Raw genomic sequence first — 25,904 nt, forward strand, 5'->3', positions numbered from 1 at the left:
TGCATATTGTCACCCTGCTTATTTAACTTATATGCAGAGTACATCATGAGAAATGCCGGGATGGATGAATCAGAGGTCAGAATTAAGATTGCCGGGAGAATTATCAACAACCTCTGATATGCAGACGATACCACCCTAATGGCAGAAAGCGAAGAGTATCTCAAGAGCCTCTTGTTGAGGGTGAAAGAGGAGAGTGCAAAAGCTGGTTTGAAACTCTACATTAAAACAACTAAGATCATGTCATCTGGCCCTATCACTTCCTGGCATATAGAAGGGGAAGAAATGGAAGCAGTGACAGATTTTACTTTCTTGGGCTCCAAGATCACCGCAGACGGTGACTGTAGCCATGAAATTAAAAGACGCTTGCTCCTTGGGAGGAAAGCTATGGCAAACCTAGACAGCATAGTAAGAAGCAGAGACATCACCTTGCCGACAAAGGTCCGTCTAATCAAAGCTATGGTTTTCCCAGTAGTAATGTATGGCTGTGAGAGCTGGACTATAAGGAAGGCTGAGCGCTGAAGAATTGATGCTTTCGAACTGTGGTGCTGGAGAAGACTCTTACGAGTGCCCTGGACTGCAAGGAGGTCAAATCAGTCCATCCTAAAGGAAATCAACCCTGAGTGCTCATTGGAAGGACAGATAATGAAGCTGAAGCTCCAATATTTTGGCCACCTAATGCGAAGAGAAAACTCCCTGGAAAAGACCCTGATGCTGGGAAAGACTGAAGGCAAAAGGAGAAGGGGACGGCAGAGGATGAGATGGCTAGATAGCATCACGGATGCAATGAATATGGACTTGAGCACGCTCCGGGAGAAAGCGCAGGACAGGAAGGCCTGGCGTGCTATGGTCCATGGGGTCACGAAGAGTCGGACACGACTGAACGACTGAACAACAACAAATATACTGTACTTAAATCTACTGTCTGAGGGTGTATAGAAACGTGGACATTCATTGATATATTTGGAAATGATACTATCTAAAATATAGATTGTACAAGATACATTAGTGATTGTTGTATTTTTTCCTTCTTTTTATCATTTATAATTCTTTTCTTTTTAATTATCATTATTAATATTATCAATATTACGATACTAGGATTAGTAAGATTTTTGGTGGTTGATTTTAATCCAAAGGATACGCAGTTGCACCCCTCAGGAAAGATATGCAAATGATTGTAAACATCCCGCTGTTTTATGTATGTTTCATTGCTATGGATCCAAAAGTGTGTGTGTGTGCACGCGCATATATACGTGTCTGCGTGTTCTTTTAAGCCACCCCACCCACACTGCACTACCACCACTACCCCAAAATCAATTTTCTGTTTAAATGTTGTGTTTAGTGCTTTTCATGTTGTTCACTCAAGTTCCAAAATGCGTGGAGCATGTCATTTAGGCAAGACGGATATGGTGTGATGTCCTACGTTATAGTGAGTTCCAGCCTCACCGGGACCTTGGAGCTGGATGGCTGTCAGAGGCAGGGCGGTGGAGGTTCCAATCAGGTCCTGGATGTTCCTAGTGCTGATCATTTAAAATTGCTGATAGATAGATGGTGGATATAGATACAGATACAGATATAGATAATGAGATCATACGTAAAAGAGATTAAGAACAGAATAGTTTTTGAAACATATGCTTTGAGCTAAAAGTGTTGGCTTCCTCCATCATCAGGAGCTGGGCTGTTAAAGGGATACCAGGAGTGTCAGTCTGGGATGCCTGGAGATGTCAATTCCTTCGGAGAACACAGAGGTACGATTGGTAAAATGCTTACTATTGTCCGCTGGATTAAGGCCATTGGACTAAGGACTCTGAGTCTGTAGATCCAGAGGGTTTCCCTTTTGTCAAGCAAGCCAGTGTCTTTTGTTTGTTCTCTTGGAAGCAGTTGTACCTCAGAGAGACAATGTGCAGGAGAGCTGGAATGTCTTCAAAAGGCTGCTCTAGTTTTTGTTGAATCACAGCTACGGAATTTTGCTGCTAGGTCTGTTGTTGTTTTGCCCAACATATTGCATATGACATCCTTATTTCTTTTTTCCCCGTTTTTATATTCAATCAATAAATCACATTAGCGGAAGTGCATATCCCTGATTGTCAAACATCTTCTTTATGTGCAGCCTGAACTAACACTTGACGGAAGTGGGGGGGGGGGGCTGAATGTAATGCATGGTGGATGTTTAATGGCTTCCGTTAAACAAGCCACATTGTTTCTTTGCTGTTGTGCGGCTTTACACTTATCTCTTGACCTAGATATAGAGATACAGAAAGAGATACATAGATGTGTGTGTGCTGTCTGTTCATATGTTTCTATGTAAATGCTATTTATAATCCTACAAGCTAGGCTTCAGCAGTATGTAAACCGAGAACTACCAAATGTACAAGCTGGGTTCCGAAGAGGCAGAGGAACTAGAGATCAAATCGCCAACATTCGCTGGATCATGGAGAAAGCAAGAGAATTCTAGGGATGGTGGAGAATTTCTCCCCGAAACTTCGGGGGGCCGAGCGCCAACGTGTTCGGCCCCCCGAACAAGTTTTGGGGAGAAATCCTCTGCACCCCCCCGCCCCCCGCCCACCCCCCGGGATGGGACTTACCTTCACTGAATGTCCCTCCCGGTGGCTGGTCTGGCCGGCGGTTCAGCGGGTGTCCAAGCGAGGCAGGAGCGGCAGCCGGTCTTTCGACCAGCTGCCGCCGCCGCCATTGCAATGAAAAAAAAAAAAAACGCCCCCTGATAGGCTACGTGATGATTCACGTAGCCTATCACGGCTAGAATTGCAAAGTCAGCCATGATAGGCTACGTCAATCATCACGTAGCCTATCACGGGTGACTTTAAAAAAAAAAAAAAGTGTGTACGGATAATGGCAGCCCCCATAGGGAGCCGCCATTCCCGTTCCTTATTTGGTCGCTGTAGTCTACGTAAAGATTTACGTAGACTACAGCGACTAAATAAGGAACGCGAATGGCAGCTCCCTATGGGGGCCGCCATTAGCGTACGCGCTTTTTTTTTTTTAAGTCACCTGTGATAGGCTACGTGACGATTGATGTAGCCTATCATGGCTGACTTTGCAGATCTAACCGTGATAGGCTACGTGAATCGTCACATAGCCTATCAGGGGGCGTTTTGTTTTGTTTTTTTTTAACTTTCACGTTCGCGGCCAGGCGAGGCGAGGCGCCTCCTCCCCGGCCTGAATTTCGGCCAGGCGAGGCGGGAAGCCTCCCCCCCCAGCCTGAACTTCGCGGGGGGACCAGCGAAGCGCCTCCCCCCCACCGCGAACGTCCTTCGAGGACAGGTAGGTGACTTTCGTCCACCCCTAGAGAATTCCAGAAAAATGTCTCTTTCTGCTTCATTGACTATGCTAAAGCCTTTGACTGTGTGGATCACAACAAACTGTGGCAAATTCTTCAAGAGGTGGGAGTACCAGACCACTTTACCTGTCTCCTGAGAAACTTGTACAAGGGTCAAGAAGCAACAGTAAGAACCGGACATGGAACAACCAATTGGTTCCAAATTGGGAAAGGAGTATGACAAGGCTGTATATTGTCACCCTGCTTATTTAATTTATATGCAGAGTACATCATGAGAAATGCCAGGTTGGATGAATCACCGGTGGAATTAAGACTGCCAGGAGAATTATCAACAACCTCAGATCCGCAGATGATACCACCCTAATGGCAGAAAGCAAAGAGGATCTCAAGAGCCTCTTGTTGAGGGTGAAAGTGGAGAGTGCAAAAGCTGGTTTGAAACTCTACATTAAAACAACTAAGATCATGTCATCTGGCCCCATCACTTCCTCGCAAATAGAAGGGGAAGAAATTGAAGCAGTGACAGATTTTATTTTCTTGGGCTCCAAGATCACCGCAGATGGTGACTGTAGCCATGAAATTAAAAGACGCTTGCTCCTTTGGAGGAAAGCTATGGCAAACATAGACAGCATAGTAAGAAGCAGAGACATCACCTTGCCAACAACGATTTGGATAATCAAAGCTATGGTTTTTCCAGTAGCAACGTATGGCTGTGAGAGCTGGACTATAAGGAAGGCTGAGCGCCGAAGTATTGATGCCTTCGAACTGTGGTGCTGGAGAAGACTCTTACGAGCCCCTGGACTGCAAGGAGGTCAAATCAGTCCATCCTAAAGGAAATCAACCCTGAGTGCTCATTGTAAGGACAGATACTGAAGCTGAAGCTCCAATATTTTGGCCACCTAATGCGATGAGAAAACTCCCTGGAAAAGATGCTGATGGTGGGAAAGATTGAAGGCAAAAGGAGAAGGGGATGGCAGAGGATGAAATGGCTAGATAGCATCACCAATGCAATGAATATGAACTTGAGCACACTCCAGGAGAGAGCGGAGGACAGGAAGGCCTGGCATGCTATGGTCCATGGGGTCATGAAGAGTCGGACATGACTTAACGACTGAACAACAACAAAATGCTATTTATAGTATATATGATATTGTATATTCAAGGTTTTTAATTTTTGTTAACAGCCTTGAGAGCTTTGGCTATTGGGCAGTATAAATATGCCATAAATGAAATGAAATAAAGACCGATATGCAGTAACGGGCAGTCAGAAGACACAGCCGACTACTCCAGTGCAAGACTGAGACACAGTGATATGAAGCCAGTTTGGGGTAATTTAAAAAATGATCATAAGGGTAAGGCCTTCTGTTGTCTGAGCATAGGGGGATAAATCCTGAAGGTGGCAATCATGTTCCATTGTATAGAGATGAAGTAGAAAATGCTCGGAAACTGAAAGTAGAGGAAACCACAAGTGGTCGAAGTAAACAGTAGTGGAAACTCAATTGACCGGAGATAGCAGATGTCTAGGAATTGTATGTTCAATGGAGAGAGGCACCTTAGTTAACCCTTAATCTGGCTTTAGCTTTTGTTCGGTTGAACAAGAAGGCCATTCAAGGAAATTGTGGCAACAGTTCATTCCTGTGGGAGTCCATGGCTCCAACCACATCGATCAGTGTGTGTGCGTGTGCGTGCGCATGTGCATGAGAGCGTGCAGTGGTGCCTGGCCCACATCTGGGCACCTGGGTTAGAAGGCAGTGCAATGAATGTTAGGTGGGGTCCAAGGTTTTTCTCCACAAAAAGAACCCGTTACAGAGAACGGGCCAACTGAGGCAAGGTAACTGAAAGATCATGAGTCTGAAACAAAGGTTGGGGTTGTATCCCTGACCCAGAAAATAATACAAATGCACTCATCTCTGAACCCACATGTCTCTGCTAGAGGAGCTGGGCACTGCAGAATGGGCAAACTGAAGTGCCCAAAGTCACTTTAAAATAATGAGTGGAAAGCCAAGGTTTGGCGATTGAGGTTTGGGCCATACATGAAATCAAAGGACTTCCTTTAAGCCAGATTTCTTGGCTTCACAAACAAGTCTTTAGAATAATAGAGGGAACTGCAATGACTTTAATACCATGAATACAAAGCAGGGGAGACATCCATGGGGGGGGCACATCTCCCTGAGATTACATTCTTTTGCTCCAGCAGCAGCCCCTACTGCACAGAAAAGGCAAATTCAAGAAGTGAAAATGGCAGGGTTGGGGGGCATAGAAAAAACTGTTTCAGAAATAAACCCTCACTTTCCTCCTCTTTCTCTGTGACATCAACCCACCCACACAGTCAGACACCTCCCCCCTCACACAGGCAAACACAGGGAAACACAGAGCATACGGTGTGACCCGCATGTCCTCCTCCGTGCTCCTCAGCTGATTGCCTCCCCATCCCCTGCAGATCAGGGCCTGGGACAGCTGTTGAGCACTCCATTTCCAAGGCCATCCAGCTGAGCAGAAGAGGGAGGCAAACAGCAGGATGGCACACACTGTGATCCCTCACACACACCCTTTCCCTGCTGCCCCTTGGATTTGTACATGGAACAGTTGAGAAGCTCTCCTATGCTGTTAGTATCCTCCTAACACCTTGTGCCACAACCAGGAAAAAGGCAATTCCAGATGCCAGTTGAACAAATGTGCGTATTCTTGTATTCAGGAATCGTTTCATGCAAGGGTACAAATAATTACTGTGATAGGCTACATAAATTCTTACGTAGCCTATGTACAATGCAATATCTAGGTCCTCTTCGAGTGTTTGCCTGAAAACCTAAAGCCATTGACATTGTGCATACACATACACACACACAGACACACACACACACATTCCATGGATTATACTTCTTTTGAATTCATTTCATTCCTTTATTACATTTCCACACTGCACAATAACCAAAGCTGTCTGGGTTGTTTACAAAGTTTAAAAACCTCAAAATACGTTATATACTGTATAAAAACCATTTCCATAGGATCTTAAGCAAACAGCACAACACAGAGACACACATATCTCCGCAACTTTATACAAGAATAATAATAAAAAAAAACTTCCCAGTGTAGAGGGCAGGGAAACTGAGAAGATTATGTTATGGGCACAAGCTGGTATTTTGGGACTGCTTTTCTCACCCAAACTTGTGCATTTGAGACTCTGTCCTATATTCGTAGCATGTCTGGCATTATGCAAATGTTTCTAGCATGGTCTTCTTTAAAGGGAAGTTACAGGCCAGGGGTGGATAATTCAAAAGCCTCTGTAGAATTCCACTCACTGTCAGGCCCTTGCAGTTGGTGGCAACGATCAGGCATGGACCTCAGGCTGGTGATCAGTTTCCTATTGACCTTCCCTGCATGTAAGAAAAACTCCCATCTCCCTTCTGTACACATTTCAATGATGGTTCCCTGTATTTTTCCCATGTTTCTTCTTCTTCTTTTAATTGTTGTCATCCTTAATGGTCTTTTTCTGTCTGTGCAGACATTACCTCCCAAATTACCCTCACAGAGTCTGGTGGGGGTGTGAAGAGGCCAGGGGAGACCCTCCGCCTGACCTGCAAGGTATCTGGATTTTCGCTCACAAGCTATGGAGTGAACTGGGTCCGTCAGCCTCCCGCAAAGGGACTGGAGTGGGCTGGAGGTATCTGGGGCAATGGAAACACTTACTACAACAGTGCCCTCCGAAATCGGATCACCATCACGAGAGACACCTCGACAAGCCAGGTGTTCCTGCAACTGAGTGCCCTGTTGTCAGAAGACACGGCCATGTATTACTGTACGAGAGACACAGTGAGGAAAGTGTAGGGGAGGCAGTACAAAAACGTCTCTTCCTGAAAAGAGGCATGAGTCATCCATGGGTTTGTGTGCAGCAGCTTGAGATGAGATCATTGGTCCCCGTTTCTTTCCTCAGGCACAGAGTCACACAGTTCATGGTGCTACATTCTTGGTGGTGTGAAAGGTAGAACTGGAAACAGAGAAATGCATCCTGGAATCCTCAAAGTTTTTAGACAGCGTCATTTTTGAAAGTTCTGAATGCTTCTTCCCAGGCAATACAGTCTTGATGCAACTTCCTGCAACTGAGTGCCCTGGCGTCCGAAGACACGGTCATGTATTACTGTGAGAGAGACACAGTAAGGAAAGTGTTGGGGAGGCAGGAAAAAAAAACTTCACTTCCTGAAAGGAGGCACGAGGCATTCACGGGTTTGTCCTCAACAGCTTGAAAATGCCCCAACCCCACACCAACTCGTCTGGCTAATGGGGAGTGATGTTGCAGGCAGATGGGGAGAGATGACGTGGCTGCCAGTCCTCAGAGCACCCCCTGTGGCCCCCTCACGCAAGGAGTGGCTGGCAGTGCTCAGCTTGCCTCTCCTACTTTCCTCAGCGCCTCCACCTCCGTGGGACGTGTCAGATGCCACGCTCAGCCGGCTTGCCCGGTCCTTCTGGCCACCAGCACTTGCCGCTCCGCCAGGGGTGCCGGCCCTCACTTCGGCGGTGCATGCACCCCTCGCCTCTCTCCCACGCCTCCGCTAGCTCTCCTGCCATGGGGGACGTGTCTGGCGGCCCTGCAGGTCTCGGCCGGCGCCCCCTGGCGTTTGCTGTACTTTTGTGCAGCTGCGCCCTCTGCCCTGCGCCGCAGTTGTGGCTGGCTTCGGCTGGCCCCTGCCGCCGCCGGCGGTGGCCAGCACTTGCCGCGCCTTTCTCATGTCCACACTCGCAGCGGCAGCTGGCTCCAGCGCAGCCGGCTCATCCTTTTCCCTGCCAGTGATAGGGTTGGCGGAGAATTTCTCCCCGAAACTTCGGGGGGCCGAGCGCCAACGTGTTCGGCCCCCTGAACAAGTTTCAGGGAGAAATCCTCCGAAGCCCCCCCGCCCCCCGCACCCCCCCTGGGACAGGACTTACCTTCGCCGAATGTCCCTCCTGGCGGCGGGTCCGGCCGGCGGTTCGGCGGGTGTTCGAGCGGGGCGGGAGCGGCAGCCGGTCTTTCGACCGGCTGCCGCCGCTGCCATTGCAATGAAAGAAAAAAAAAAAAGTCCCCTGATAGGCTACGTGATGATTAACGTAGCCTATCATGGCTAGATTTGCAAAGTCAGCCGTGATAGGCTACGTCAATCGTCACGTAGCCTATCACGGGTGACTTTAAAAAAAAAAAGTGTGTACGGATAAAGGCGGCCCCCATAGGGAGCCACCATTCCCGTTCCTTATTTGGTCGCTGTAGTCTACGTAAATGTTTATGTAGACTACGGCGAAAATAAGGGCAATGCGACTAAATAAGGAACGCGAATTAGCGTACGCACTTTTTTTTTTTTTAAAGTCACCCGTGATAGGCTACGTGACGATTGATGTAGCCTATCACAGCTGACTTTGCAGATCTAGCCGTGATAGGCTACGTGAATCGTCACGTAGCCTATCAGGGGGCGTTTTGTTTTTTGTTTTTAACTTTCACGTTCGGCCGGGCCGAGGCGGGAAGCCTCCCCCCCCCCGGCCGGAACTTCGCGGGGGGAGCAGCGAAGCTCCTCCCCCCCACCGCAAATGTCCTTCGAGGACAGGTAAGTGACTTTCGTCCACCCCTAGCCAGTGACGGCCACAGTGGCTAGGGATGTCCAAATTGTGTACCTTCCGTGCCGCTTGACTTCTGCAGTTTGTGGCCAGTGCTCAGTACCATCATTCACAAGCCCTAGAATTCTCCTCTTTTTTTTTTCTGCTCCGAGAATTTTACGTATAGATATTTACATATAGATATTTATGTATTTTTTCCCCTGCCCTGAGACGTGCAGTAATTACTTCCAGCCAAAACACGTCCTCCTCCTATGGGGTTTCCCAAAACAAGGCTGCCCTAGGTGTGCCTGAGCAATGCACTCTTTGTTTAAAGCAATGCTGTTTTAAAGAAAGAAAGAAAGAAAGAAAGAAAGAAAGAAAGAAAGAAAGAAAGAGCCTTTTAAAATGACCATGCCAGTCCTGGAGCCCTGCACGAGGTATTATTCTCCCTGCTAAGCTTTATTTTTCCTCATCCAGCATTGTTGTTGATGTTGTGAGGCTAAAATGGAGAGGAGAACCAACTCTGTGCATGTCTACTCAGAAGTAAGTCTTATTGAGTTCAATGCAACTTACTCCTACACATGTCAGCACCCCACTTGCCCCCAGCTCAGCTTTGTATTTCCACATCCAGCTCAGTATCAAACCTGTTAGTTATCTCACTGGGTGACTTTGGGCTGGACTCTAACCACTACATCATACTTCTGTTATGAAACTCATGAAGACTAAGAGACAGTATAATGGAAAGTTCTTTCTGAAGCAGTCACACTTCACTTGTACAAATGCAGCATGAAGGCAAAGATCAGCAACCTTCTCTATGTTTGAATAAAAAGCACACTGTGCACATGCTCAGGGAATGGACAAAATGAGGAATAAACATACCAGGGAATATGAAGAACTATATTCTTCTAGTGTGTGTGTTTGTGTGTGTGTAATATCCCTCAGTCCAGCTGTTCCCTGGAACCCCCCCCCCATTCACCCAAGGGTCTTCTGAGATAACTAACAGGAGGTTTGCTAATGAGCTGGATGTGGAAATACAAAGCTGAGCTGGGGGCAAGTGGGGTGCTGACATGTGTAGGAGTAAGTTCCATTGAACTCAGTAAGACTTACTTCTGAGTAGGCATGCACAGAATTTGTTCTCCTCTCTGCTCTGCTATTCCCTTGTTTTGGGAAGCCCCGAGGAGGAGGAAGTGTTTTGGGTGAAAGTAAACGGAGACAGAGGATTTCAATTGAAAAAGAACACCCACAAACAAGGCGGTGAGCACAATTCATTAAAAAAAACCCAACTTACGTATTTATTATCAGAATATACTACCTTCTGTTTTTATTTAGGAAAATTTCACGACTCTGTGCAGATGACAAAAAAAAGCCGCATGACTGCTGGCTAGGGATGTCAGAGATTTCCGCTACGGATCTCGGTAAGGCCGAATGCCAGTGCATCTGGCCCCCCGAAATCTGTGGCGGAATGGCCTGCCAGACCCTCGCCCCCCCGCGGATCCCCCTCGGGAGGAGACTTACCTGGGGCAGATGTTCCGGGTGGTGGCGGCTCCAGCGGTGTCTTCGGCAGCGGCGGCAGCGGCGGCTGGTCTTCTGACCGGCTGCCGCCACTTGCAGTCTTTTCGTTGTTGTTTTTTTACACAGACGTGATAGGCTATGTAAAGACTTACGTAGCCTATCACATCCCAGTTAAAAAAAAAAAAACATATGAAAATGGCAGTGGCTACGGCCGCCGCCATTTGCATTCCTCATTTTTCTTTGTCTTAGTCTATGTAAATATAACGGCGAAAATAAAAGGGAACGCAAATAGCGTAGTGGGCGCTATTTGCGTCCCTTTTTGATTCGCCATTTTAGCCTACGTAGGATTCCGGGGGGGAGGACTGGATTGCCTCCCCCCCGTCAAGGATTCTGGGGGGAGGGATGGAACGCCACCCCTCCCACCATGAACATAATCCACGGGAAGGTAAGTGACTTTCGTATATCCCTACCGCTGGCTCTGCAGGACCTCGTGGTGCCGTTCTGCAGAGGATTCCGTGGCACAGACTGAAGGGGATTGGATCCCATTTCAGTCCGTGGCAGAATTCTCCGACATCCCTAGCGGTGGCCTGTGCTTGTGGTGCCTTGCGTGCAGCCACCTCTTCTCTGCACGCCGCCTCCGGCCCCTGTCCCGAGGAGGAAGCGGTGGCCAGCCCTGGTCACTACCGGCGGCGGCTGTTTCTTGTCAGCAGCGCTCGGTTCAGCAGCTTGCGTGCCCCTCGCCTCCTCTCCCTCGCACCATCGCCGGCCCTCGTGCTGCGGCGGAAGAAGAGACCGCTCCTACCACCTGCGGCAGCAGCTGCCCTTCGCTCCCTTCAGGGGGCTCACCTGCCCGCCCCCTCTTATCACCAGGGCTGTTCTCTGCAGGGCCATCGGCCCAAAGGTGTGGAGGGGTAAGGGAGCGAGGCTATGACCAGCACCCTTACTGGGCTTGTGGGCATTTGAGGCCTTCGCCTCTGGCCTGCCTCCCGCCGAGGCCCTTCTCGTCCGTAAAACTTGTGTGGTGTAGTGGTTAGAGCATTGCACTGGGCCCTGAGGGCCCCGGGATCTGGTCTCCACTTGGCTATAAGGCTCGCTGGATGGCTTTGGGCCAGTATCTTTCTCTCAACCTTGCCCTTTATCCATATCATGCCTACTGAGAAGGGACCAGGGGGCGGAAAAGGAAAGGGTATGGGTCTTCTATGGGCCCCAGCCCGGATTTGGATGGTGCCAATACTCCGGTGTTTAAGGCGCTACCCCGACAGGGCAAATGCGTTCTACTTGGGACACCACTTCATGCTAGGTCTTAGCCCCCCCTCTTTTTTCTAGGTCAACATAGGCCATCCTTAGCTCGCAAGCAAAATCCCTCCTTACCATGAGTCGACGGGTTCGCAAGAAGATCGACAAGGCAGTACTAGCAGGAAGGGTTATAGCCCCCCCCCCTTCCACACCCGACACCTAATCTAGGGATTTCCCCTCTCGGAACGGTGCCCAAGAAATCCTCTAGGGAGTTTAGGCTGATTCGTAAACTCTCTTCCCCAGGGCCAGCCTGTTAACCCCAAGATCCCTGATTTTCTGTGCTCGGTGTGATACACCTCTTCGATGAAGCGGTTGTCTCGGTCCAGGATCCCAGCCACGGGTCCCTGATGGGCATGTGCTACATGGAGTCTACAGAGGGTAGTCAATGTTCTGAGCTACTACAAGCATTGTTTCCCTTTCCTTTTACTTCCTTTTACCTTTTGCCACATTAACATTCCTGGAAATCGAGTTAGATAGCCTTAGGCAATGTTCTCGCCTCCCTCAGGACCAATTTCTGGTCCTTTGGCACAGCTCCAAGTGGTCACACATCTTCCTAGGGTCTCCCTTGGGGTTCCCTGCAAGATATTGTAGGGCATTTTCAATTTCCCATGTCAGGTAGCGGCCCTTGGCCGTGCCTTCCTGCCCCGGCTCTGTTTGGGCAGTGCAGGGACTGCGCCTGCTGCACCATTGAACCAGGGTAACTTCTGCTGTGCACATGGATCTGTGGGTATGGTTTCACCTTAGCAGGGCTTTAGTGGCATCTCCTTCTGGAGGCGTGAGGTGCTCCTCAAAAATGACCTGCAGATTCATTGGGGTATCACCGGTACCCTTGGGGTTTCGGAATCATATGTTAGGTCCAATCGTGCTGTTGGAAGTGGCCTGTACAGTTGGGCTGCTGCCAGAATTTGTCCGGTAGAACTGGAAACAAAGAAATGCATGGGGATGTCAGAGAATTCCGTCATGGATCTCAGTGAGGCCGGAATTTGTCAGAACCTTACCTTGCTGGAGTCTTCCCTATTTACCTAGCCGAGCACACTTCGGCCGACCTCATAGCCAAGTCAGTATCCCCCCTTCCGTACGACAACACGGTCACGGTTGTCCTGAAATCAGAGGGCCATGTCGTGTGTCAGAGCATTCACGCACCAGTGTCTGTGTCACAACATCTGATTCTGCGTCCGCCATGTGCGGGTTTGGCAAATCCAATTGCCGATGCTTTCTCACGAAATCAGATTGACAGGTTCCAGGCCTTAGCCCTGCAGGTATGTCCGTTTCCAGATCCCATCCTTACAGTACTATGGGAGACCAGCATACTGAAGCCGAGCATGCCATCCTGCATTCCTTAGATCCCAGTACAGGAGCCACCTACGACAGAGCAGGTAGGGTGTTCCATGCCGTAGGAGCAAACTTCAGCTACAGGCTTCATGGCTCTTACCTGTAGATCATTTGCCGCAATGTTGCATCTCTTTTATGGAACAAGAGGCCAGCAGCCAGGACCATAAGTCGCAAGCTGGCCGTTTTAGCCTTCTGTCCCACAATGGTGGGAGTTACTGACCCCATGTCAGATTTCAGGGTTTGTCGTGCAATGTAGGGTTGGGCACGAATGTTGCCTACATTAGTAGATCTTAGCCACCCTCTCTCCCCAGATACCTCTTTTGGGCTCCTGGGAGTATGGCCCTCCATTTGTGCTTTCTAGTAAGACATTTCCCTGTTCCATGCTGCAGCCTTAACAGCCTTCTTTGAGGGCCCTTACAAATTCAGAGTTGGTCGGGGCTCCCATGTCTGACTTGTCCGGGAGGGCCTTGATATACTTCATGGTACAGGTCTGTCCCAATGTATGCCCCATCGGGACCTTATGGGATTTTATGGAATGCCACGGGTCTGAGGAGGGACCACTGTTTTGTTACTCCGACAGCTTACCACTGACACTACATCAGCTCTACCCCACTAGGCCTAAGTAATTTTCAGTTCAGATCCCCTCTTTTGCATTGAGTGGTCTCCATGGCAGCCGCTGGAGGTTTCTCTCTTTGGGTGGGTTACAAAGGTTAAAAACCATCGAAGCACATTATACACAGTATAAAACCCATTTCCAGACACTCTTAAGCAAACAGCACAACACAAAGACACACATATATCTCAGCAATTGTAAACCAAATTTAATAAGAAAAAATGGCTTCCCATTTAGAGGGCAGGGAAACTGTGCTTGATTATGTTATGGGCACAAGCTGGACATGTGGGATGGCTGTTCTCCATTCAAACCACATGTACTTGTTTAGTTTGAGACTCTGTCTTATATTCGTAGCATTGCTGGCATTATGCAAATGGTTCTAGTGTGGCCTTTAAAGGGAAGTTACAGACAGCGGTAGATACGTCAAAAGCCTCCAAAGAATTCAGCTCAGTTTCAAGCCCTTGCAGTTGGTGGCAACAATCAGTCATGGAACTCAGGCTTTTCATGAGTTTCCTACTGACTTTCCCTGCATGTAAGAAAAACTCCATTTCCCCCTCTGAGACAATTCAATGCCTTTTTCTCTGTAATTTCCCCATGCTGCTGCTGCTGCTGCTGCTGCTTCTTCTTCTTCTTCTTCTTCTTCTTCTTCTTCTTCTTCTTCTTCTTCTTCTTCTTCTTCTTCTTCTTTTAATTTTTGTCATCCTTAATGGTCTTTTCCTGTCTGTGTGTGCAGACATTTCCTCCCAAATTACCCTCACAGAGTCCGGTGGGGGTGTGAAGAGGCCAGGGGAGACCCTCCGTCTGACCTGCAAGGTGTCTGGATTTTCTCTCACAAGCCGTGGAGTGAGCTGGGTCCGTCAGCCTCCAGGAAAGGGACTGGAGTGGGCTGGAGCTATCTGGAGCGATGGAAGCAACAGCTATAACAGTGCCCTCCGAAATCGGATCGCGATAACGAGAGACACCTCGACAAGCCAGGTGTTCCTGCAACTGAGTGCCCTGGCATCGGAAGACACGGCCATGTATTACTGTGCGAGAGACACAGTGAGGAAAGTGTAGGAGAGGCAGTACAAAAACTTCACTTCCTGAAAAGAGGCATGAGTTATCCATGAGTTCGTGTGCAGCAGCTTGAGATGAGATCATTGGTCCTTGTTTCTTTCCTCAGGCACAGAGGCACACAGTTCATGGTGCTACATTCTTGGTGGTGTAAACCTAGAACTGGAAACAGAGAAATGCATCCTGGGATCCTCAAAAGGTTTTAGACTGTATCTCCTAAGGCAAGGGAAGTAATGAACTGCTTGTATCTTAATGAAACTAGGGTCCTAATCCTACCCAAGCTTAGGCTATCACTTGATGTGATCTCATAAAACTGGGATGAGTGCAGAACGACTTGGATCAAGAAACTACATCCTGATGCAAGTTGATGAACTGTCCACAAACATAGATAGCTAATTCCAGTCAGGTGGGGGGATTGCCATTTGGGTAATTGTGCACAGATGTACACAGTTCAAAGTGTCACATCATTCCTCATGTACAAAGGTGGAATTGCAAGCATAGAATTGCTTGCAGGATCATCAAATTTTATGTAATGAAAATACTAAAATGAGGGAGGAAGCAACAGATCTCAAGCCTTCTCCCAATGTAACGATAATCCTAATCCTACCATCTGATTTTAGGGCAAAATAGAGATGAATTCATAGATCAAGATTGCACAGATCCCAGTCCGTATCGAGAAAGTATGCCCGGATCACATTCCCAGTATACTTTACTCCACTTGGCTAGGTAATAGCTGATTTCGGCAACAAAGCGTGTTGGGGTATTTGTGCAAGGTCTGAATGCTTCTTCCCAGGCACCACAGCCTTGATGCAGATGCCCCACCTGGTTCTAGTTTTTAAAGTAGCAGTTGTCAGAGATGTATTCAAAGTGCAACACTCAAAGCAGCAGGGGAAACAAAAGGCTGTCTTCAGTTCCGCTCAATGTAACTCACGTCTCCCACAAAGGTGAGGGCCAGGCTAGTTGTGACATGGTTCTGCGCAGCTGCAGGCAGGGCAGAAGTCTTTCTCTGGCCTGCTCCCCATCTAAATGGATTGAACTTTGGACCGTATGCATGGAAAGCATCTGGTCCTCCTCTGGGCTATGACAGAATGAAATGGTGCCAATATGTTAACCTCTCCCTCTTCTTATTGCATTGCTGCTTTCTTTTTGTTTGGTGTCCTAGTGTTGTTCACATGTGCTCTTGCTGATTGGTGAATGACAGCGCCAGCCCCACCAATAAGCTGAGTGAGGCATCCACTTTGGTGCGAGATGCTCAGTGGTGTGGATGGGCTAGCAGAGGCAGCCCACTGGCCATTCTCCTCCATTGGGAGACAGAGCTCCGTATTCCAGGTAAACTGCCCGGATCCCCTAAGCTATCCTGTTCTCCTCAAGCAAGGTGAAGGTCACTCATCTCCACCTTTGAGGTAAGATTCAACAGCCAGTGCCACTCCTTTCAATTTCCGTATGTGGAATGGGAGTGGAGACATCTCATCCTTCGTCTTAGGCAGCAACATGCATTAATCAGCCCTTTCAAGAGTGTCTTTTCATTCACGAGAGGATTGTTGGGAACATTGCAACCTCATCTGCAAGTCAGCAGAAGGGGACAGTTTGGCAGTTAGCTAGTTAATGCTTGGGAATAGCTAGCCTTAGGAACTTTATAGTCTGCATCGGCTTCCTGTTTACTCTGCCTAGGTCCTCCACGCCCCCCACCCACCCCTATCTCCCTTCCTCCATTGCTCGAAGTATGTGCTCTCTCTCTCTCTCTCTCTCTCTCTCTCTCTCCAGTCTGAACACAAATAAATGGACTGAAAGAATAAGGATGACAGTCACGGGAAAATCCTTTTCACTTTTGGTTTGACGGATCCCTGCAGCGCCCCAAACAGAGCACGCATTTGCAAGCCAGGACGCACGTCACTTCCCAAACCACGGGAACTTTACCAGTCTTTTCTTAATATGTGCACATCCCGATTTGAGCAAAATCGCTCTTGATGGAAATCATGATTTCACAAATTTGTGGCCATAAATAGCACAATTTGCACAAAATTGCAGGTAAATCACCTAATTAGACAATGTACACCTACAGTTTTGCACAAATTGCACTATTTGGGGCCACAATTTTCTGCCCCTTGGGATTTCCGTGAATAGGTATACCTAAAATTTTCCACAAATCAGGACTTGCCTGTGTGTGTGTGTGTGTGTGTATGTGGAAAACAGGAGCTGGCCCGCTATGTTGTGCAATAACTCGGGCAAGCTCAGGAATATGTGATCAGGAGTCCAGGGGCTGAGCTAGTGAAAAGCCACTGAGTTCTACCCAACAAACAGATTCGTCTGACACCATGATGAACAAACCCTTCTTCTGAAATGGTAAATGGTGCACATAAATTGTAAGTGCAAGGAGCTGAGATTTAACCATTTTTCCTTCACCTGAGGTGGTGGCAGTATGAAGACGCCAGGAGAGACTCTCCAGCTGACCTGTACCATACCTGGATTTCCTCTCACAAGCATTCACATGCAGTGGGTCCGCCATCCACCAGGAGAGGGACTGCAGTGGGCTGGGCTTCTCTCGAACAGTGGAGGCAGTGGCTATAACAGTGCTCTCCAAAAGCGGATCATCACGAGGGTCACCTCACAAGACCAGGGCCAGCGTTCCTGCAGCCGAGGGGCCTGAAGCCAGAAGACGTTGCCATGCACTGATGTCTGCAAGAGGCACCCAGTGAGGAAAACTGTCTGAGAGGCAGGACACAAACTTCGGGTCCTGAAAAACAGGTATTCGGCATTCATGGATTTGTCTGCAACTGCGAGAAATGAAGCCATTTTTCCTTGTGTCTTTCCTCAGCACACATGCACACAATTCATAGGGCTACTTTACTGGTGGTGTTAAAGGCCCAAGTGGAAACAAAGAATTGCATCCTGGGAGGCTCAACATGTTTTTAATACAGAATCTCCTCATGCAAGGGGCAGCGGTGGGGGAACAGCTTCTTCACTTGTCTCAACATAATTTAGGCCCTAATCCTTCCTAGGCTTAGGCCAAAACAAGATGGGAGCCTGTAGAACTGGAATAGGTTCTACCCCTGCGTTCAGAACGAATTAACAGGTTTCCCTGAGTTCGCCTTTTCCTCCCACTCCTGCATCCCTGCATTACTGCTTTGCTGTTGCTTGGTGTCTTGCTGTTGTTCATGTGCCCCTGTTGATTGGTGACACACAGGGCCAGCCCTACCCTTAAGCAGAGTGAAGCAGCCATCTTTGGTGGGAAGAGCTCAGTGGTGTGGATGGGGTAGCAGAGGCAGCCCCCGGTCAATTTCCCTCAATTGGGGGACAGAACTCCATATTCCAGGCAACCTGCCTGGACCCCCTAAGCTAACCTTCTGTCCTCAGGCAAGGTGGAGACTGCTGCATATTCACTTCTATTAAGGAAGTGATGGAAAATGTCCAGTGATGGACACTGAAGGGATGCCCTTCACTGTGTGACCTGACCCTGTGGGGCTCGAAGGACTCCCACTGAACAAGAGAATTTGAGGACTGAATTGTGGGGATTTTCCCTGCAATCTGTAAAATTTATCTCTGCTATATAAAAATAAGTAAGTAAATAAGTAAGTAAGTAAGTAAGTGCACAAATTGCAGGGCACAAATTTCATGACTTACACAAATTTTGTCCACAATTTGCCCGATTTATGCACATTTTGGCTGCAAATGGCATAATTTAAGCAACTGGTGGCCAAAATTTGTATCACTCACCCAAGTTGTGCCCCACCATTTGCACACATTCCTACTTACCTAAATCACAACCACCAGAAAAAACTGCTGGCTGGACCAACTCGATGCAGATTGAGTTGGGCCGCCTCACCGTGAACCAACCTGGCATCCAGGCGTCCAAGCTGATAAAAGCTTGCTGAGTTCCATCCCTGGACAGATTCCTCCAACAACCCTAAAGCTAGCATGTGGATGGGAGATCCAGGCCAAGCCCAAGACATTTTGCTGTTTGAGGTGAGGACAAGATGGAACCTTTGTTTTCCACACACAAATCCCAGGGTGTCTGTGGAGCTCTGGAACAGGGGTCTTTAGACAGTTTGGGGACAGATTTGATGAATAAGCTGGAACATAATCCAGATAAAATGGACATGCTCTGGGAAATGCAACTGGCTGTTCTTGGCAGAGGGGTGCCCGGAACAGCCTGGGGTGATGTACTCCCACTGAATGGCAAAGCCCACTCTTTGGTAGGGATGGTGCAGGTGCCCGACTCAGTCCTGGAGTCTGACAGACAGTCCGTGCCTGTGCCCCTGAGCCATTCCCACTGAGCCCATCCCCCACTCGATACCCCCTCCCCCACTTGGCGAGCTGCCCGCCGTTACCCTGGGCCGGTCTTCCTCTGCCAAGATCGCTGTGGTTTGAAAAAAAATGGCAATCGAATATTGAATAAGACACAGCCAACTACTACAGTGCAAGTCAGAGACACAGTGATGTGAAGCCAGTTTTGGGTAATTAAAAAATGATCATAATTATAAGGCCTTCTGTTGTCTGAGCATAGGGGGATAAATCCTGAAATTGGCAATCATGTTCCACTGTATGGGGATGAAGTAGAAAATGCTCAGAAACTGGAAGTAGCGGAAACCACAAGTGGTGGAAGAAAACAGAAGTGGAAACCGAATTGACCACAGATAGCAGATGTTTAGGAATTGTTTGTTCAATGGAGAAAGGCACCTCAGTGTATGAAGAAGTTAACCCTTAATCTGACTTTAGCTTTTGCACAGTTGAACAAGAAGGCCATTCAAGGAAATTGTGGCAATGGTTCATTCCTGTGCGAGTCCATGGCTCCATCCCCATCGATCAGTGTGTGTGTGTGTGTGCGCGCGCGCGTGTGCATGAGAGCGTGCAGTGGTGCCTAGTCCACATCTGGGCACCCAGGTTAGAAGGCAGTGCAATGAATGTTAGGTGGGGTCAAAGGTTATTCTCCACAAAAAGAACCCATTACAGAGAACGGGCCAACTGAAGCAAGGTAACTTAAAGATCAAGAGTCTGAAACAAAGGTTGGGGTTGTGTACGGGATTTTTTTTTGTAGCCTGCCATGATAGGCTATGTAAATACTTACGTAGCCTATCATGGGCTCTGCAGTGATGCAAAAGGCGTCCCTGTGTTAGCCGTGATAGTCCATGTAAGTATTTACGTAGCCTATCACAAATATGAAGAAGAAGCGAATGGCGGCCGCAGAGCCATGTCTGGTTTGGTCATTGGGGGGTTGGGGCGGGCAGGGGCTTCATCCCGCCCGACTCTCGTGGGTTGGAGTGGCGGGGGCTTTGTTCCGCGACGGAGTTCGGGGGGCCGAATTCACTGGCATTTGGCCTCACCGAGATCTGTTGTGGAATTCTCTGACATCCCTATCTGGAATTAAAAGGGGAAGCAAGAACAGCATATAGATGAAATCTTGGAAGAGCAGCTTATTTTGCAAAGCAGCAGAAAGGCTGAACTCCAAGGTAGCCTGCCAGAGCTTAGACACCGCTCAATGATGTTTTGAAACTCCTATCTAATTAGGAGAACACAGGGCTGACGAGTTCCAAATGTAGTTATTAATCTATACAGACTAAGGAATACCAACAATGTCTGAGGACCTGCAAGATCTGTTTGAAGGGAAGGATGGCAACATCAAGGAGGAAAAAAGGAGCAGGATCTCTGCCGACCCCCCCATGCCTCGCATGGCAAAGGCTCTGAGAAGCGATGGAAATGCAGGGGGGTTGCTTGCTCTGATAAAAACTTTTGTCTTCGAAATTTGCTGAACAAGATAAGAAGCTGGATACAATTCAAATTTCCATCACGACCCTGCAAGGGGCTGTGTACTTTATTAACACTTCTTGGCAAATGATGGAGGTGGTGGTTAATGAGCTGCAAGATCTGGTGGCAGCTCAGGAGATTGCATCACAAGCTTCACAAGTATCAAAGATCTTACTGATTTACTGATTTACTGATGTAAATTTGTCTACTTTTGTAGATAAGTTTCTGTCGAGATACTCCCTGTTACTTGATATTGAGCAGGCATTCTGTGTGCCAAATGCTAAAGGGCCTGACTATACGATTATAGTTCAATTTGCAAGAATCTCCACAAAAAATTATATCCTGCATTTGGCAAGAGTGGCCAGAAATCTTCTTTGGGGATCAAAACAAGTTAGAGTTATGTTATTTCCAGATTACACCAAAGAGGTTGCTGATAAAGGAAGGCAATTTACCAAAGCGAGGAACCTGGCAAAACAATTGAACTTACAATATCATTTAAAATATCCTGCTATGTTTTGCATTTTTTCTGAAGGTCAGATGAAGAAGTTTTTAATGGAAATGGTGGAGGCGTGGCTAATCAGAAAAACACGCGAGACTTCTGTTCCAGGCCCATGAACTGGAATTTATAAACATGTTTTGTCAAGTGGCTATGTTTAGTTTGTAAGATCCAGGCTAGGCCAGAGATAATTGTTCATACATATCCATCTTTTTTCTCTCATTGCCCCCCCCCCTTTAAGACCTTTCTCTTTAAAATAGAGATATATACTGTACTTAAATATCCTGTGTGAGGGTGTATAGAAATGTGCACACTCATTGATATATTTGGAAATGATACTATCTAAAATATAGATTGTACAAGATACATTAGTGATTGTTGTATTTTTTCCTTCTTTTTTATCTTTTATAATTCATTTCTTTTTATTTTCATTATTAATATTATCAATATTACGATACTAGGATTAGTAAGATTTTTGGTGGTTGATTTTAATCCAAAGGATATGCAGTTGCACCCCTCAGGAAAGATATGCAAATGATTGTAAACATCCTGCTGTTTTATGTATGTTTCATTGCTATGGCTCCAAAAGTGTGTGTGTGTGCACACGTGCACATGCATATATATGTGTCTGTGTGTTCTTTAAGCTAATCTAAGATCATGGCATCTGGCCCCATCACTTCCTGGCATATAGAAGGGGAAGAAATGGAAGCAATGACAGATTTTACTTTCTTTGGCTCCAAGATCACTGCAGACGGTGATTGTAGCCATGAAATTAAAAGACGCTTGCTCCTTGGGAGGAAAGCTATGGCAAACCTAGACAGCATAGTAAGAAGCAGAGACATCACCTTGCCAACAAAGGTTCGTATAATCAAAGCTATGGTTTTCCCAGTAGCAACGTAAGGCTGTGAGAGCTGGACTATAAGGAAGGCCGAGTGCCGAAGAATTGATGCTTTCGAACTGTGGTGCTGGAGAAGACTCTTACGATTCCCCTGGACTGCAAGGAGGTCAAAACAGTCCATCCTAAAGGAAATCAACCCTGACTGCTCATTGGAAGGACAGATACTGAAGCTGAAGCTGAAATGTTTTGGCTACCTAATGCGATGAGAAAACTCCCTGGAAAAGACCCTGATGCTGGGAAAAATTGAAGGCAAAAGGAGAAGGGGACGCAGAGGATGAGATGGCTTGATAACATCACCGATGCAATGAATATGAACTTGAGCATACTCCGGGAGAGAGCGGAGGACAGGAAGGCCTGGCGTGCTATGGTCCATGGGTCACAAAGAGTCGGACACGACTTAATGACAACAAAATGCTATTTATAATATATATGATATTGTATATTTAAGGTTTTTAATTTTGGTTAACAGCCTTAAGAACTTTGGCTATTGGGCAGTATAAATATGCCATAAATGAAGTGAAATAAAGACCGATACGCAGTAATGTGCAGTCAGAAGACACAGCCGACTACTCCAGTGCAAGTCAGAGACACAGTGATGTGTCTCTGTTTACCAGTTTGGGGTAATTACCCCAAATTACCAGTTTGGGGTAATTTAAAAAATGATCATAAGTATAAGGCCTTCTGTTGTCTGAGCATAGGGAGATAAATCCTGAAGGTGGCAATCATGTTCCACTGTCTAGGGATGAAGTAGAAAATGTGGAAACTGAATTGACCAGAGATAACAAATGTCTAGGAATTGTATGTTCAATGGAGAAAGGCACCTTAGTTAACCCTTAATCTGACTTAAGCTTTTGCACAGTTGAACAAAAAGGCCATTCAAGGAAATTGTGGCAACGGTTCATTCCTGTGGGAGTCCATGGCTCCATCCCCATGAATTAGTGTGTGTGTATGTGTGTGTGTGTGTGTGTGAGTGTGCGCACGTGTGCATGGGAGTGTGCAGTGGTGCCTGGTGCACATCTGGGCTCATGGGTTTGAAAGCAGTGTGTCTAATGTTAGGTGGGGTCAAAGGTTCTTCTCCTGGACAGGAATCCATTACACAGAGTGGGCCAACTGAGGCAAGGTACAATAACTTAAAGATCATGAGTCTAAAGCAAATTTTGGGGCTGTAACCTGACCAAGTAAACAATACAAATGCACTCGTCTGAACCCACATTTGTCTGCTAGAGGAGCCAGGCACTGCAGAATGGACAAATTGAAGTGCACAACTTACCTTTAAAATAATGAATGGAAAGCAAAGGTTTGGGGATAGAGGTCTGGGACATAAAAGATACCAAAGGACTTCCATGAGGCATATAATTTAGTGTGTGTGTGAGTGTGTGTTTAACTTTAATTTGTTTGTGTGCTAATTTAGTTTAACTTTAATTAGTGTGTGTGTGTGTGTGCTTGGGACCGTGCTGTGGTGCCTGGTGCATATCTGGGCAACTGGATTAGAAGGCAGTGCAACGAATGTTAGGTGGGGTCAAAGGTTCTTCTCCACAAAAAGAACCCATTACAGAGAACGGTCCAACTGAGGCAAGGTAACTTAAAGATCATGAGTCTGAAACAAAGGCTGGGGTTGTATCCCTCTCCCAGAAAATAATACAAATGCACTCATCTCTGAACCCACATGTGTCTGCTAGAGGAGCTGAGCACTGCAGAATGGGCAAATTGATGTGCCCAAAGTAACTTTAAAAAAATGAGTGGAAAGCAAATGATTGGGGATAGATGTCTGGGCCATACAAGAAATCAAAGGACTTCCTCTAAGCCAAATTTCTCTGCTTCACAAACAAGCCTTTAGAATAATAGAGGGAACTGCAATAACTTTAATATCATGAGTACAAAGCAGGGGAGAGATCCATGGGGGGGGGACACCTCCTTGAGATTACATTCTTTTGCTCCAGCAGGCCCTACTGCACAGAAAAGGCAAATTCAAGAAGTGAAAATGGCAGGGTTGGGGGGCATAGGAAAAATTGATTCAGAAATACACCCTCACTTTCCTCCTCTTTCTCTGTGACATCAACCCACCCACACAGTCAGACACACACACCCCTCACACAGGCAAACATAGGAAAATACAGAGCATACGGTGTGACCCGCATGTCCTCCTCCATGCTGACTGCCTCCCCCTCCCCTGCAGATTGGGGCCTGGGACAGCTGCTGAGCACTCCATTTCCAAGGCCATCCAGCTGAGCAGAACAGGAAGGCAAACAGCAGGATGGCACACACTGTGATCCCTTCACACACATCCTCTCCCTGCTGCCCCTTGAATTCGCACATGGAACAGTTGAGAAGCTCTCCTATGCTGTTAGTATCCTCCTAACACCTTATGCCACAACCAGTAAAAAGGCCATTCCAGATGCCAGTTGAACAATTGTGCGGATTCTTGTATTCAGGAATCATTTCGTGCAAGGGTACAATGCAATAAATAGGGCCTCTTCAAGTGTTTGCCTGAAAATCAAAAGCCATTGACATTGTGCATACACATACACACACACAGACACACACACACACATTCCATGGATTATACTTCTTTTGAATTCATTTCATTCCTTGATTACATTTCCACACTGCACAATAACCGAAGCTGTCTGGGTTGTTTACAAAGTTTAAAAACCTCGACATACAATATATACAGTATAAAAACCATTTCCATAGGATCTTAAGCAAACACCACAACACAGAGACACACATATATCTCCGCAATTTTAAACAAGAATAACAAAAAACACTTCCCAGTGTAGAGGGCAGGGAAACTGAGCAAGATGATGTTATGGGCACAAGCTGGGCATATGGGACTGCTTTTCTCTCCCATACTTGTGCAGTTTGAGACTCTGTCCTATATTTGCAGCATGTCTGGCATTATGCAAATGTTTCTAGCATGGCCTTCTTTAAAGGGAAGTTACAGGACAGGGGTAGATAATTCAAAAGCCTCCCTAGAATTCCACTCACTTTCCGGCCCTTGCAGCTGGTGGCAACGATCAGGCATGTACCTCAGGCTGGTGATCAGTTTCCTATTGACCTTCCCTGCATGTAAGAAAAACTCCCATTTCCCCTCTGTAGACATTTCAATGATGGCTCCCATCTTTCTTCTTCTACTTTCAATTTTTGTCATCCTTAATGGTCTTTTTCTGTCTGTGCAGACATTTCATCCCAAATTACCCTCACAGAGTCTGGTGGGGGTGTGAAGAGGCCAGGGGAGACCCTCCGCCTGACCTGTAAGGTGTCTGGATTTTCGCTCACAAGCCGTGGAGTGAGCTGGGTCCGTCAGCCTCCAGGAAAGGGACTGGAGTGGGCTGGAGCTATCGGGGGCAGTGGAAGCACTTACTACAACAGTGCCCTCCGAAATCGGATCACCATCACGAGAGACACCTCGACAAGCCAGGTGTTCCTGCAACTGAGTGCCCTGGTGTCCGAAGACACGGCCATGTATTACTGTGCGAGAGACACAGTGAGGAAAGTGTAGGAGAGACAGTACAAAAACTTCCTGAAAAAGAGGCATGAGTCATCCATGGGTTTGTGTGCAGCAGCTTGAGATGAGATCATTGGTCCTTGTTTCTTTCCTCAGGCACAGAGTCACACAGTTCATGGTGCTACATTCTTGGTGGTGTGAAAGGTAGAACTGGAAACAGATTAATGCATCCTGGGGTCCACAGAGGTTTTAGACAGTGTTATTTTTTAAAGTTCTGAATGCTTCATCCCAGACAATACAATCTTGATGCAACTTCCTGCAACTGAGTGCCCTGGTGTCCGAAGACACAGCCATGTATTACTGTGTGAGAGACACAGTGAGGAAAATGACGGAGAGGAGAGGCAGTAGAAAAACTTCACTTCCTGAAAAGAGGCACGAGGCATTCATGGGTTTGTCCGCAACAGCTTGAAAATGCCCCAGCCCTGGTGCCAGCTCGTTTGGCTGAGGGGGAGTGATATTGCAGGCAGGTGGGGAGAGATGACGTGGCTGCCAGTCATCGGTGCACCCCCTGTGGCCCCCTCATGCAAGGAGTGGCTGGCAGTGCTCAACTCGCCTCTCCTACTTTCCTCGGCTCCTCCACCTCCTCGGGACGTGTCGGATGCGATG

At 47.4% G+C, this 25,904-nt stretch overlaps 2 gene segments (V, D, J or C); both read left to right on the forward strand.

Moving 5' to 3' along the window:
• Window positions 1-1,671: 1,671 nt before the first annotated feature.
• Window positions 1,672-7,377, forward strand: LOC146342882 (Ig heavy chain V region PJ14-like). The segment is given in 2 exon segments: window positions 1,672-1,745; window positions 6,795-7,377. Coding segments are annotated over 2 exon segments (360 nt in total).
• A 17,436-nt stretch (window positions 7,378-24,813) lies between these two features.
• Window positions 24,814-25,292, forward strand: LOC146342883 (Ig heavy chain V region PJ14-like). The segment is given in 2 exon segments: window positions 24,814-24,859; window positions 24,970-25,292. Coding segments are annotated over 2 exon segments (369 nt in total).
• The last annotated feature ends 612 nt before the right edge of the window (window positions 25,293-25,904 follow it).

Source organism: Heloderma suspectum, chromosome 6 (assembly GCF_057233095.1).
Source record: "Heloderma suspectum isolate Gila_16-S chromosome 6, 16-S_ref, whole genome shotgun sequence".
NCBI lineage: Eukaryota > Metazoa > Chordata > Lepidosauria > Squamata > Helodermatidae > Heloderma > Heloderma suspectum.